Here is a 15,137-nt window from a genome sequence, read left to right as displayed (position 1 = left end):
TCACTGGACCCCTCGGTTAGAAGGGACCTGGGAAGTCACCCAGCCTCACCTGTCAGGACAGGAGGTCCTCCCTCACGGATGAGCCTCACGGGCAGCCTATGCTGGTCTCGGCCACTCGGCTCCCTTGTCTCCATGCTGTTGGTGACAGTGCCCTAGTTTTCAGTTCGCTCTCTGCTCCCCCGCCCCTGCTATGTGGTTTGAGGTTCATTGATCACACCTCTCCCAGCTGCCGGCATCAATCTTCTAAGCACTGGAGGGGTCAGCCTTTGGAGGGAGTCGACACCATGGAAGGCAAAGAGGAGAGAGAGGTTCTGTGATTCAGGCATCGAGCCCCTGGATCAAGCCTTACCTGAAGCTTGTGCGACTAGTAGACTTCTCTGTAGCAGAGAACTTTACTGTGGTTCACCTGCAGTGACAGAGTGCTCGCTGTCTCGCATGGTACTCATCCCCTGTTCTCTTAGTCCTTGGTGTATTTTCCCAAGCAAAAAGGTTAGTTGTGGTTTCTGGACTTGTCCACCGACCTCCCATCCAAGTCTTTGGTCTTCTCCCAGCGATGCCTCTGGCTGGAGTGGGAGGGTGGTTCACGAGGCTCTCGGGCACCTGCCTTAGCAGTTGTGCCCTGACTGCCCACCTGGAGACTCCCACCTGGGCTTCTCCTCAGCCACCTCTCCTCCTGTGGGGCCCGTGGCTCGTGCTCCCCTTTCTTCCCACCCACATCCCAGTCTCCTGGCTTCTCTCTCTTGCCTCCGCCTCAGGCCTGCAGGCTCCTCAGTGCAGCTCTACTATAGTTGGATCAAAAAGTTTTATAACTGAGTTAGGGCTCTCTGGAGAAACAGAACCAATAGGATATAGAAACATATCCTGTTGGGTGTTTGTGTGCGTGTGTGTGTGTGCATACACACACACACACTTACATATATACGATATATATTATCTGTATATATCATGAGGAATTGGCTCACACAATTATGGAGGCCAAGAAGTCCCGCGATCTGCTGTCAGCTGCAGACTCGGGAAAGCTGGTGGTGAGGTTCCAGTCCAAGACTGAAAACCCAAGACCCAAGGGGAGCTGATGAGGTAACCAGCAGCTGAGAGCTGACGGACTCTCCCAGTTCAGAAGATCAATGTTCCGACTCAGGCCGAGCGGGCATTTTTCTTTCCTCCGCCTTTTTCTTCTATTCAGATCCTCAACAGATCGGAGGGTACCCACACCCCGCGCCCCTGCCGGGGAGAGCGAGCTGCCTGCTGTACTCGGCCCCTGCCTTCTAATGCTAACCTCATCTGGAAACACCCTCACAGACGGACACCCAGACATCATGTTAGCCAGACATCTGGGTACCCCATGGCCGAGTCAGGTGGACACATAAAATTAACCATCACAACAACCAACCCATCTGTTGTGTGTCATCCCCCCCGCAAGCATGTTTGCGGAGTGAGCTCGGCCCCTCTGCGCGCGGCAGTTTTTGTCATATTTGCCATTTGAACCTTCGCGGTCCACGGCCCGACCGGACCTAGAGGATCACGTTCACGCAACCTTGTCACTCTGTATCCTGCGTGCGTTCACGGCGACAGTGCCCCGTGTCTCCCCGGTTGGGGCAGGGGAAGGGACTCCTGGAAGACAAGGCTGAAGCGAGGGTCAGTGCGCTGGGAGCGCGAGTCCACAAGGTGGCGCCATGATTAAGTGGGAGGCCACTGCAGACGTCTGGGTGGCTCAGTCGGTTGAGCGACCGACTTCGGCTTGGGTCATGATCTCACAGTTTGTGGTTCCAGCCCTGCGTCGGGCTCTGTGCTGACAGCTCGGAACCTGGACCCTGCTTCGGATTCCGTGTCTCCCTCTCTCTCTGCCCCTCCCCCGCTCATGTGCGCTCTCTCTCTCTCTCTCTGTCTCAAAAATAAACATTAAAAAAAAAAAAGTGGGAGGCCGCTGGAGCTTACGGTGTGGGAGTCTCAGGGATGTAGGATTCCAGGGTGTCCAAGGAAGACTGCAGTGTCCACTAGTGACTTGGGGTCTGTGGACACGGGGTCTCCACCTCACCCTGTGGCTGGGGCCCCCGAGTGGACAAGAGCGAGGGAGAGACCACGGGTTCTGTGGTGGCACCGGGTAGGTTTGGGAGGAACGGGGAGGTGCTGGGGAGGGGTGGGCATCGGAGAGGAGGTGTCATCAACGGGCCTGACGCTCAGGGGTCAAGGCAGGGGTGGAGTTGTGAGTCATCAGCAGGTTGAGTGATGGAAGCTGTGGGAATGAATGAGCTCGTCACAGGGAGGAATGTGAAGAGTGAGGAGGTAGGATGCCCGGCAACAACAAGGTTGAAAAGATGAGCCAAGAAACGGGAAGCCAAGAGGCGGCCAGAGCGGCGGGACGGGACCCAGGAGCCACGGCACAGAAGTTAGGGGTGTCATGGGGTCACTGTTGCCAAGTCCCATAAGACGAAAAGCGTCTGTTGAGATCCAGACAAGCTCTAAGCCAACTGAGCCAAGAGACAAAGGAAAGATAGGTGGGTTTCTCCCCTACCCCCCTTCATTCCTCATAAAGCTGATTTGGGTAACATGACTTTCTCTATGGGGTCATGGGCTCCTGACCCTGAACTCTGGGATTGGGCAGACAATGGCAGGCACCAGCTGTGGGACAGACAAGCAGGGTCTCTACGGCCGGGCTGGCTTCCCCGTTGACCGAGGACGTTGGGGAGTTTCTGCGTCTGTGGGTAGCTGGTTCCCAAGACAGAGGAAGGAGAGAAGAGGCCGGCCCGAGGCAGAGCCTTGCCAGCCTGTTCCCTAACGTCAGCTCCCAACAGTCAAGAGTACTCCCGAGTGCCCTCCACGTGGGGGCACGAGGTGGGCAGTGCCCGCCCTAATTTGTCACGTGAAGGTGGTTGGGGACCAGGCCAGGTGTGATGGCTGGGAGGGAGGGGAGCAAACAGCTGGAAGCACAGGGAGGAGGGCAGGACAGAGAGAGGGAGGACGTGGGCCTGGGAGGTGCGGCTGAAAGGTCAGAGACACTAGGGCAGCTAAGTGCTGTGTGAGGAGGCAACACCCAGAGTGGACGGGGCTGCGGGTGAGAGAGCTTCACTGACCAAGTGAGGGCCTTAGGAGACAAGACAGGGTGGGCTCCAGAGCCAAGGGGGCAGGGGGCCAGGCCGCCTCCCCGCACCAGGGGTGGGCGATGTAGGTGGGGTGTTGGTTTGAGGCCACTGCTGAGTGAGTGTCCAAGGCCAAGGAGCAAGCGGCAAGCGAGAGGGTGGCCCTTCGGGAAGGTGGGGAGAGCAGGTGTGGGCCGGGGACCATGGGACTGTCTTCAATAGTCCTCCAGAGCTTGGGTCCAGGCGCAGGATATGGACACGTCCGTTGTTTATGTGTTGAGTTTGGCCAGGAGGACGGCTGAGAAAGTGCACAAGGGAAAGGGGCAGACACCTGGAGTGGGGAGTCGGGAGGTCAGAGGCCAGAGTTCCAGAAAAGGCACAGGAGGGGTATCAGGAGGACCTGGACAGGGAAGACGGGGGCCTGAGAGCAGGAAGTGAGGAGAGCCCTTCTGGGGACAAGGGGAAGGTGTGCCACGGAGTGGGCAGCAGAAATGGAAGAGCAGGTGGCTGGAGATGGTGAAGTCGTGGATGGAGAGGACAACAGCCAGGCTGACTCAGGGTGTGAAAGGAGAGCCAGTGTGGGGGCGAGGTGAAGGGAAGCAGGGCAGGCAGATGGTAGGAGCTTCGAGGTGCTACTGAGGGAGGCAGCCGTGCACCACTCGTCGTCCTGACCCTCGGTGCATGGAAAGTGCTGGAGGGAGCCCACGCTTGGGAGCAGGCTGCAGGGTGTCAGGAGAGCTGGGACCGAGCTGAGGTGGAAGAGGAGGAGGAAGGTGTTACGGGGGCGGGACGCCCCGGGCAGGGCTGGGCGACGGGCAGGGGTCAGGGACCTCCATGGGAGCTGGAGAGGCCGGAGGGCTGGGTAAGGCCCCAGCAGGGCAGGAAGCACAGCGGGGGGCGGCGGGTGGGGGGCAGTGGGAAGTGGGGACGCTCTGGTCTCTCAGGGGTTTGGCGCACCTTCTGGAATATCCAGAAAGGGGAAAAGGAACTGCATTTAGTTCAGGCACGGAGGGTGGGGAGGAACTTAAGGTACATCCCAGAGAAGACTCTGGATACAGAGGATACTTACGTAGCTGAGTAGCGTAAGGCTGAAGGGTTGCAGGAGGAGGGCGCAGAAGGCAGCAGCTGCCCGCAGCACCTCACGGCAGCCCTGCGAGGCAGGAGTTTCTTGCTCTGAGAATGGGAACAAGATTCGGTTCAGGGTGCCTTGAGGATTATGAGGCAAAACACACAAAGTCCACCATCAGAGCTCAGCGAGTAAACTGCTGTCACCCCATTTAAGGATGAGGCCCCTGAGGGTTAGCTGCTTGACCCCAGGTCCCCAAGGCCCGGATGTGCCGTGGTTGGCACCCCCGTGACTGTCCTCACTGAGCCCTTCCTCCCTCGGGTTTCCTGTCCTCAGCTTTTCACTCCCTCCGAAGTCCAGCCGCCATCCAGCAGATTCCCCAAAGTTTAGAGACCAGTGATGCTGGCCTCCAAATCTGAGGCTCTGTGAGGAAGTGAGGCTCCCACCCCGGGGAGACTTCAGAGGAGGACGTCACCCTGGTGCCAATGCAAAGCTCAGGCGGGCATCTGAGGAAATGTGCATGGGCAGCTCCGGGGCGGGCAGGCGGGGAGGTTTCAGAGACTGAATAAAAAGGGGTCCGTGAGCCAGAAATATGCAGATGGGGGGACATGTCAGGGGGTCACTGAAGTGAAGCCCATGAAAAATCCCAGTGTCATTATCAGTGCCATGTGTAAAGCTGCATTTGGAGCAGGGACAGTGCAAAGTTAGCAGGTGACGGAGGGCAGAACCTTGCACCTGACTTCGGTCCTTTCTGTCAAAGGGAACGCGCTTCAAACCCAGACAAGCAGAGAGAACGTGACAGTGGGGATCTGGGGATCCTGAGGCTCGCTTCCTGTGGGCGGCATGCCAGTGTCCTTCTGTACAGGATGACCAGACACCAGGAATGACCAGATGTCTCGGTTCATCTGCCCCCCTGGTGCCATCAAGTGGGGGATGGTAAGTTCTGGTAACTGGCATCGTGGTGGGGGGTGGGGGGAGGGGCGGGGCGGGAAACCTTCCCTGGTGTTCCCTTGAGGATTCTAAGACGAACATTCAGCTATTGCTGAATGATCTCTGAACACCTGCGGAAAGCAGCTGGATTAGGAATGGGGTGTTGTAGCTCCTCTCTCCCGCCCCCACCCCAGAGCCACTCAGGCTCGTCTCTGCGTCTCACCTCCTATTCCCTCCTTCCCCAGCCTGCAGCCTTGCCAGCCTCACTCTCCTCCATGGGCTGCTAGCCCAAAGCATCTTTGGGGCCTTATCTCCCCAAATCTCTGAGCAGCAAGAAGGGTGGAATTGGTCTCTAACTTCTTTTAATTAGCTTGAAAAGGTAATACATGCATGTAACTTGAAAATTCAACCAGGACAAAATGTGTGCAGTTAAGCCCCCACCCGCTGACAACGCCCCTTAAAGGCTGTCCTGGGAACATTTGTACAGACCCCTTGGACATCTTTTCATCTATGCGGGTGTTATTGCAGACCTCCTTTGTCTTGTTTTCCCACAAGTAGGAGCACGGTGTGCATTACTTTGGATTTTCACTTCTTTTACTTCCTACATTCTGAAGATCATAGTCCCTGCTTTTTTTTTTTTTAACTATTTTTTTTTTTTTTTTTGAGATGGCCAGGGAGAGTGTCCCAAGTGGGTTCTGCAGTGTCGTCACAGAGCCCAGTGCGGAGCTCGAACTTCACGGAACTATGGGATCATGACCTGAACCGAAGTCTTAACCAACTGAGCTGAGCCACCCAGGCCCCTCATAGTCCTTGGTTTGTAGTCAGGCCCTGCCTGGCCTTTGGAATGACACACATGCTGGTTTCCTTTCTACCTGGTAGGCGGCCTTAGCCAGCTCCCCCTAGCTGAACTGTGAAGGTCAGAGTTCCTTCAAGTTGATTCCTGGGCCCTCTTTTCATCTTTTTTGTTTTCAGTGTTTATTTTTGAGACAGAGAGAGAGAGGGAGGGAGAGAGAACGCGTGTGCATGAGCAGGGTAGGGGCAGAGAGAGAGGGAGACACAGAATCTGAAGCAGGCTCCAGGTTCCGAGCTGTCAGCACAGAGCCCAATGTGGGGCTGGGACTCACAAACCGCAAGATCACGACCTGAGCCGAAGTCGGACGCTTAACCGGCTGAGCCACCCAGGCACCCCGGGCCCTCTTTTCATCTTAAACCTTTCCCCCGTAGTCACCAATCTACTCCCAAGGCTTTCCATGTGCCCACATATGTAGACAACTCCCACCTAGCACCTCCAGCTTAGACCCTTTCCTCTGAGCGTCTAAGCTTGCACAGAATGGCCAAGTGCAGACGACTGACATTAGACTCCCAACTTTCTGCCGACCCGACTCCTCCTGCCTCAGGTTCTGCATCTTCCTGGAAACCCTCCCCCCCGAATCCCTCGCCTCCTTGCGCTGTGGTTCAGGCTTTCCCTTGATTGCACTCTGCAGCTCACTTCCTTCCACACTAAGTCTTCCCAATCCCGGGACCAGTTAGACCCCCAGCCTTAACTTCTGTAATAATCCAGTGTCTTTTGTTTCTCAAGTGTCTTGGGTTTCTCAAGACCCAAAAATTGTTATGGGCATGGCTGTGTCTTGTTCATCACTGTCATCTCAGGACTTAGCAGCTGTCTGGCAGTTAGAAGTCACTTATTTATTGAACAAATAAATGTTTGCGGAACAAATGCACGCCTCACACATGCCTACCTTCACCCCCAACACATTATGCTTCCCTGCCTGGGCCACCACACCTCCTGGTGCGCCGTACAATTCCATGGTTCAGAACTTGGGCTCCGGAGCCACACTGTCTGGGTTTGAGCCTGAGGCCTTTACTAACTTACTAGGTGTGTGACCTTGGACAAGCTACTTGATATCTCTGTGCCTTGGTTTTCTCATCTGTAATAAAATAGCACTAATGATAGCATGTATGAAAGGAAGTATCTAATTCATTGATTAAAGAAAAAAAATAAAGTGCCTCACATTGAATCTGGCATGTTTCACCTCCCATTCATTCCTGGGCCATGTCGAGCCAGTCTTCCCCTCAGCCATGATAACCTCTTACTACTCTGTCCTGCTTTGTTTCTGGGACAAAAGTCATTTCCAGCAAGAGTCCAAAGTTTCTGAGAATAGGTGTCCTGTTGGCTGTCTGCTGTGGAGGCTGGACCCAAGAACTATTCCTCAGTGCCCTAAGGAAAGGCGAGGCCTGATGTGGCTAAGGAGCTGCCTGAACCCGCTGTCCCAGGGCCATCTGCAAGCACAGGAATGAAGTTGACTTATTCAATTTTTCATTTTTAGATTTTTAAGAAGCTCACATAAAAAAAAAAACAAAACACCTTATATCTTATCTTGAAAGTCCACAGTTAAACCTAAGATGGAGAATCGCCTTAGTAAGGCATGAAGGTGGAAAGGTTAGAATGAGCTTATTAGTAAAATTGATTAAAAAATGATAGATTTTATAGCAATTGAGAAAATGGGAATTAGAAAACTTTGTTTCACATATGGTTTTTCAGAAAACTAGACAAGATCATCAAGATCATGACTCCATTACCCTTTCAAATTGAAAAATACGAAGGAGCCCTAGTTTGAAAGAAAAAAGTGCAGACGCTTGGACACCTATGAGTCTTGGGACACATCTGGGTCTCTCAGTGACCGACCACCGTGGTTGGCACACTCTGGGCGGGGGTTCATGCGGTCAGGATGCAGAACTTCCTTTGGAGACCCCTGTGCAAGTAACTTTGCTACAATTTGTAAGCTGAAATCTCTCAGAAGTTTCCCAGTGAAGTAAAAGAATGAATCGGACTCCGATGAAAATGTGGTATTCCAAGAAAACCGTAATAATTTTTAAAAGCCCCTGATGGACTGAAACCCTGGAAACACAGGGGACATTCACCTTTCTTCCCAATTCTACCCTTGGGGTGGTACCATCACCCCACCCCTATGTTGAGGACTGCGTGCTACAGGGCTGAAACAGACTATCCAAGTCAGCAGATTCTATACAAGCCGTTTATTTGAAATGCCAACTATATGTAGGATAAAGTCAGTGCTACATGCTTATTAGTAACAGTAGAAAAATAGAACCAGTGGAAACCTTTGTACAACCGTAATGATACTCAAAAGAGAAATGTATCGTTTTACAATGCTTCACACAGACGAATTCAAGTTTGGAGGTACCTAAATAAAAATACTATATATTTCTTTAAAAAACACTATGTACAATTGAAGCGTAAACAAGTTTTACAAAGTACTGGTTATGCAGGTTGTAGAAAACACTTGCATAGGACATGAAATCCGTTTAAGAAAAATTTCTGAGCCTTTAGCATTGAAGGCACTTGACTTCATAGCAGTAACAGCACAACCACAGGAAATGCAGTGTTGTAGAAGATGCCACCTCTCTGAAGAATAGATGTGGTACACAGACGGCAAGTGGAATTCAGGAATCTGTATCTTTGAGCCACCCCATCTAAGAGCAGGATCCCACACCACCTGCCCACGGAACCCGGATACACGGTCATGTGTAGTACACAAAGAAGCTTCCAGAGCTTACCTCGTCTCAGAACCCACGTAAACACACCAACACGAGAGGCTGTTTTCAAGACACACACTTGTAAGTCATCTTTCTAGAAACGGCCACAGCGTTATGATATTCAGAATGTGGAAGGCTGACACATGGTCTGAGGGTTTTCTAGAAGGAAAAAAAAAAAAACCCAAAGACTTGCCAATAAAACAATTGTGCAACCGCTATTGCAATCTCCAGGACAAAAAGACAACTTAACAGTTCATAAAACATTGTTCATACGACAGTGTCCGTGGAAAAGTCAAATACCTTTTAGTGTGTGACGGCAACTCTTTTAGCAAGGTTATGTGTAATGAGGTTTGAAAGTAAACCACTTAGTAGACAAAGTAAACCATTGCAGAACCGGGAATAGCACCCATCACTGCTGCTGTAATAGTAATTTTCAACTGAAAAGTTGAAAGTCAACCAAATAATAATTAAAAAAAAAAAAAGTCATTTCCCTTTGAGTTCATTCCTAAGCTAAAAACATGAATGCCTTAGAATTGCAAAACAAGTGTCTTAGAAGTGTTTCATGAAACACGTTTCCCCCTAAAAGGAGGATGACACATCACGAAAATACCTATTTTGCTGAGTAGTTACTGAGAAATGTTAACCCTTCCCCTTCAGAGACTGGTGCGGGGTCGGCTGGGAGCCCCTGCCGCCCCCACACTGCACCCTTCACACTCTGCATCATCACCCTCATTCAAATGGACAAGGACGGTCCAATGCCAGAATGTGAACAAACAACCAAAAGAAAATCCAATAAAGGATGGCAATCTTGTAATAAAAAGAGTTGAGGACGCAAAACCAAGAATAGGTAAAGTTTCACAGACAGTTCGACAAAAAGACTCAAATACAAAGAACTTGTTAAAAATCCTCAAGATCCAACTGGTTCTGGAAATGCCAGGAGAGCTTAGGTCTAGGATGTGTGCCTGGAGAAGGCTAAGGGGCATGGGACAAAGGCCGTGATATGTGGAAAACTCAAATGGCTGCTTTTCAGTGATCGTTTTTGCCTTTCATGCTATTTCTTTTCGAGTCACAGGTGACTTTGTAGTTATCCATCAAAATCACAAAACTAAGACAAAAATATAAGAAAAAGACCAACAGCATCTTGAAGAAACATGGATCTTCTCTTTCTGCTCCAGGGGCTAAACGGTAGTTCTCTAAACTGTCACACAGTGGGCAACCGAGGGAGGTGATTGTCTGATGGCCTCATTGTCCACGGTCTCAAGAGGAGATCTGGTATTCTTTCTGAGATTTGGTTCTCATGAAATTTCTAAACTGAGTGACATGCCAGGTCCCAAATTTTATATTCTACATACGCTTTTTTTCCCTAAGAGCCATCTTACTCAGGCTTCACATTTATCTTAGTACAACAGCATTAGAAGATTTTAGTGCCAGGTTCGCATTACAAAGGATTGAAGAGGTGGGTTCCAAAGCCAGAGGCACACAGCTGTTCACCTACCCCGGCCACCACGCCTCACAAGGTACATCAGAAGTCCACTGTCGCCCACCCGAACACACACAAGCCACATCTGCTTACCTTCTGCAAAGTCTCACCAATCCACAATCCCACGGGTTAGAGTCAGTTCCTCTCTACACACAGTTTAGTCAGAGCAGCTATTAAATTAGTAAAAGCAAACTTCATAAATTAAAGTAGGAACAGTGGCCACTTGTTTTTATGTTTGGGGAATATGAAAGAATATTTGATACATTTTCAGAAAAATGAACGTGTGACATCAAATAGCTCTTATCTAACATTTTGAAAAATACAGGTCAGAGATGAGAAAGCTTTTTCCCACCCAGATTAGCTCTACTCACTCTTATTTGCGGTACTAGCGTGGTATGGTCTGAATTCAGAATAGAAATCTAAAACTACATCAAAGTAATTCATGTCAAGACATGTATATAAATACACGTTAAGGAATATGATGGAATTAACAGTTTTGTTTCTGGAGACAGAATGAGATCGGCTTCAAAAGACACCATCATCTATTATAAAGAGTCAAACCTCCTCAAAATGAGAACAGAGTCCTATGTTTTTCTAGCTCTAAAAAAAAAGGAGCCTCAAAGGCGAAGCTAGCCAACCTCCCAGGGGCTGAGTGTTCACTCCGGGAGGCATCGAGCTCAGTGCGCACCACCGCCGGCATCGACGAGCACGCCAGCAGCAGCCAACTCGGCGGGCAGCACAACGCGGGGCAACGGTTGGCCGTATGCGGATAGACTGACGAGTTCCTCATCTTTGAGACTACCGACTGTTAGGATTTTTTAAAATGTCAGATTATTCCTGAGTGTATATCCACAGGGTGAACTAGGAAAGACTGTAAGAGAAACTACAGCTTCGGGAGAAATCAGAGTTGTTGACACCCAATAGAAACCTATTTACTTAAAAGTGCATGTAATTCATTTATATGGTAGCTTGTAAAGGCTCCCTAGCCCTGCATAGTTTTAGAGTGAGTGTGAGTGATTCATAGTTTTATATATATATACATACACAGAAAAGAGGCTCCCAGACATCCTTCATATGAGGGGATGTTCAGCAAGTCTCTTTTCTTCTAAGTGCTACGGCTGTGTGTGTATGTGTTTGTAAAAATACAAAGTGAATGCTCAAATAATGTTAAAGTGATTTAAAAACTCAAATACTAATATATTTACACTGGAGAGTAAGAAAAAAAAAACAGTCCTTAGCTCACACATTGCCCTTCCAAGGGAGAGGATCTTAAAAGATCCCATGTGCTCAGTGGTTCAGTAAAATCCCAAACCAGCGCCCCCCAATGGAGTTCAAGTAGGACATGTAGTGTTTCACTGGGAAAAGAAAAAAAAAAAAGGTTTCTTTTTCTTTTTTTGGTGACAAAGCATTATGCGTTCTACAACAACTTTTTTAGGACACCAAAATTCAGACACACTTTGAAAAACATTTAAAAGAAAACATAGGCTTACAAACACCAAATGACATCCATAAGACTGAAGCCCTTTTGTTTTTTTTTTCCCACAGAGAGCAAGACAACTGAAGGCAGCAAGCAGTCCTCAGCTGGAGAGTCGAAGCTCAGAACCAGATATCCCGTAGTGCAAGCTTTAAGTCACTTCGTTATTTCCACTGCCTTAGGATTCCAGAAAATCTGATGTCTTTAGAACCTCATCTAGTGATACGCTGATCCATACTACCAGCATTCGCAGGAATTCTGACAGCGTCCACACTGGGAACAAAGCAAGAGCTTTAAGCCTGGGCACAAAAGGCTTTGCTCCTTTCTGTTCTTTATTGAACCAGAAAACTTCAGGATCCTGATTGGACTCCCGCTGGAGGAATGAAGACCAGCTCCCAAAGACTTACTAAGTAAGAAAGAATGATACTAGGTTTATGGAGATTGAGCAGGAAGATTTCTGAACTAAAACGATTACCGAAAAGAGAGGAGCATTTTGATGTGCTGTTCTTTGGAATTTCTATAATTAAAAAATAAACACAGAACTATTTCATAAGAAAATACATCTTAGTGTGCAATCCAATGCACGTGGAAACTGGTAGATGAAAGGTAAAATGCAAAAAAGTATGAAAATACAGTTCCTTTAAATGTGGCAATAAAGTGTAACATACTGATATAAAATCAACACAGATAAAATAAATGTACAAGTGCAAAAAAAATCCCATCATTTGTAAAGAGAAAAAAAAGTGCCAGCTTGCTTGCTCTTAAAAATGCTTCCCCACATAATTGTTCAAACACAAAATAGACAGATGCAGCATTCAAAATAACCCTCTTAGCATGCCATGTCTAATAAACATGTATATACAAAAACGAGAATAAACTAATGTGAAACTGAGTTCGCTGGCATCAATAAACTGGTCTCTAAGTTGTTGGGTTACATCATAAAATGGGATGTTTCACATCTCAGGCACAGACGACTTGGAGGTTGCTCTCAGAGGGCAGACTTTTTATAGAGGAAGTCTGGCTTGCTTGGTGACCTCCTTCCCCTGCTTATTGAATCTTCCCTTTCTAAATCGGAATTTCGCGGAGCTCCATGGCCCAGGGACTCGCTGTCGGCCAGTCTCCTACTGGGTCTCTCTTCCGGAGCTTCAGAGCTGCATGCAGAATGTGAGGGTCTGCTGGGAGTCAGCCCAAAAGTCAAGTCAGTTTCTACTGCTGTTCGTCCCCTGACGTGGGCTGGACCATTGCCAACATTTTCTGGGGCTGCCAAAGGAAAGTCTGACCGCTGGGGAGGTTGCTCAACGACATCAAGGTGTATTGGCTCATTCTTTTGTCTGTGTAGATGCCCGTCAGGGGAAAGTGGATATTCCCTCCTAGCTTCTTCCTGCTTTTTAGGAGAGGTCTGGCTAGGTAGGTAGGCTGACTTTAAGCCACTTGGTGATGCCTTATTGTGGCTATACAAATCGGGACCAAAATATCCACCTTGCGAAGGGGAGGGGGTGCGTCTGCCAGGAGCAGGCGTAGAAGGTCTGCAAGCAGCATTTGAGAAGTCATAGAAATCCGGATATTCCTGCTGATTTTCTCGAGCATCTGCTTTTTGCTCTAGCGTGTGTTTCTTTCGAGACGTGTGTGTGTGCCTCTGTGGAATACACGACAGATGCTGGGGAGGCCCTGGTCCTACTTCAGAAACTGATTGGCTTAATTCTGTGTCAACAGCCAGTTCTGGAAGCCTCCTGTCCTTGAGTGACAGTGTGGACACACCCATGGCGATGTCCGGCATTAGATCGTTTAGCACAGGTTGGGTACACTGCAAACAGAGATAAAGGAAGAGAGGTTAAAAGAAAAAGGCCCATGACACCCTCTTTGTAAAACTGATGTTCACTGATTTTGCTTTCTCATTATAAAAGTAATACAGGCTTAGTTTTAAGAATGATAAAAATATAGAAAACCATAGAAGCCAAAAAAACCCAAAAACAAAACCATTAACCTTCCCTGAGATAATCACCATTAACAATTTAAGGTATTTCTCACTTTTTTTTTCTCTGCACATATATTAATTTTCACAAAATGTAGTGCATATATAAATCTGTGGCTAAATTTTGAGATTATTCCACTGTACTGATGAGCCATGGCTTACTTAACCATTCTCCCACTGCTGATATGAAGGTTGTTTCCTATTTCTCATTATCATAATCAAGACTGTAATGGGGGTACCTGGCTGGGTTGGTGGAGCATGTGACTCTTGATCTTGGGGTTTGTGAGTCTGAGCCCCACATTGGGTGTAGAGACTACTTAAAAACAAAAGCTTAAAAAAAGAGACTGCGACAAACATACAAATAAATTACCTTTAAAAGGAATTTTATTTAAAATAAAAAGTAAGGGGACTAGGGTGGCTCAGTCAGTTAAGGGTCTGACTCTTGATCTTGGCTCAAACCATGATCTTGCGGTTCGTGGGATCAAGCCCCAAGTCAGGCTCTGTGATCACAGCGCAGAGTCTGCTTAGGATTCTCTCTCCCTCACTCTCTCTGCCCCTTCCTTGATCGTGTGCACGTCTATCCTCTCTGAAAAGAAACTTAAAAATAAAATAAAATTGAAAAAAAATAGAACTTTGTAATTGTAAAACCGAGGGCCGGGCCAATAGGATGGGAATTTGCCTTATCAAATGCTATCGACCTCTGTTGCTTCTTCTTTTTTTAGGGGCTTGGGAGGACAGGTGGGAGAGTAGGTAGCAGGGTATAAAGTGAGGAAAGAATATAATTTGACCCAAGGTGTACACTAGTCCACAGATTCCAAAAGCTGTATTAAAAATTTTTTTAAATGTTTATTCATCTTTGAGAGACAGAGAGAGACAGAGATGAGCAGGGAAGGGGCAGAGAGAGGGAGACACAGAATCCAAAGCAGGCTCCAGGCTCTGAGTTGTCAGCACAGAGCCCGACGCGGGGCTCGAACTCACGAACTTTGAGATCATGACCTGAGCCGAAGTCGGACGCTCAACTGACTGAGCCACCCGGGCACCCCTCCAAAAGCCATATTTTAATAAAGATTCCCTGAATTAATATATGTATCCTTTTTCTTTTTTTTTTTTTTTAATTTTTTTTCTTTAATGTTGATTCATTTTTGAGAGAGAGTGAGTGCAAGCGGGGGAGGGGCAGAGAGAGAGGGAGACGCAGAATCCGAAACAGGCTCCAGGCTCTGAGTTGTCAGCACAGAGCCTGACACGGGGCTTGAACTCACGAACTGCAAGATCACGACCTGAGCCGAAGTTGGACGCTCAACCGACAGAGCCACCCAGGCGCACCTCCAAAAGCCGTATTTTAATAAAGATTCCCTGAATTAATATATGTATCCTTTGTTTTTCTTTTTTTTTTTTAATTTTTTTCTTTAACGTTTGTTCATTTTTGAGAGACACAGAGACAGAGTGCATGTGGGGGAGGAGAGAGAGCGAGACACAGAATCCAAAGCAGGCTTCAGGCTCTCAGCTGTCAGCACAGAGCCTGACGCAGGGCTCGAACTCACAAACCATGAAGTCATGACCTGAGCCAAAGTCGGACACCCAAC

The 15,137-nt window shown here is 48.5% G+C and overlaps 1 protein-coding gene across 2 annotated transcripts in view; it reads right to left on the bottom strand.

Moving 5' to 3' along the window:
• Positions 1 to 8,094: 8,094 nt before the first annotated feature.
• Positions 8,095 to 15,137, bottom strand: part of BTBD7 (BTB domain containing 7) — an 88,903-nt gene continuing 81,860 nt past the window's right edge. For both annotated transcript variants that reach the window (XM_025918780.2, XM_086708944.1), the window contains one exon: positions 8,095 to 13,386. In XM_025918780.2, coding sequence (XP_025774565.1) covers positions 12,571 to 13,386 — 816 coding nt within the window. In that variant the 3' untranslated portion in view covers positions 8,095 to 12,570. The remainder of the gene's footprint in view (positions 13,387 to 15,137) is intronic.

This window comes from Puma concolor, chromosome B3, assembly GCF_028749965.1.
Source record: "Puma concolor isolate L17-30 chromosome B3, mPumCon1.1.hap2, whole genome shotgun sequence".
NCBI classification, from domain to species: Eukaryota; Metazoa; Chordata; class Mammalia; order Carnivora; family Felidae; genus Puma; species Puma concolor.
The sequence above is the reverse complement of the archived record's forward strand: the minus strand, read 5'-3'. Positions and strand labels throughout refer to the sequence as shown.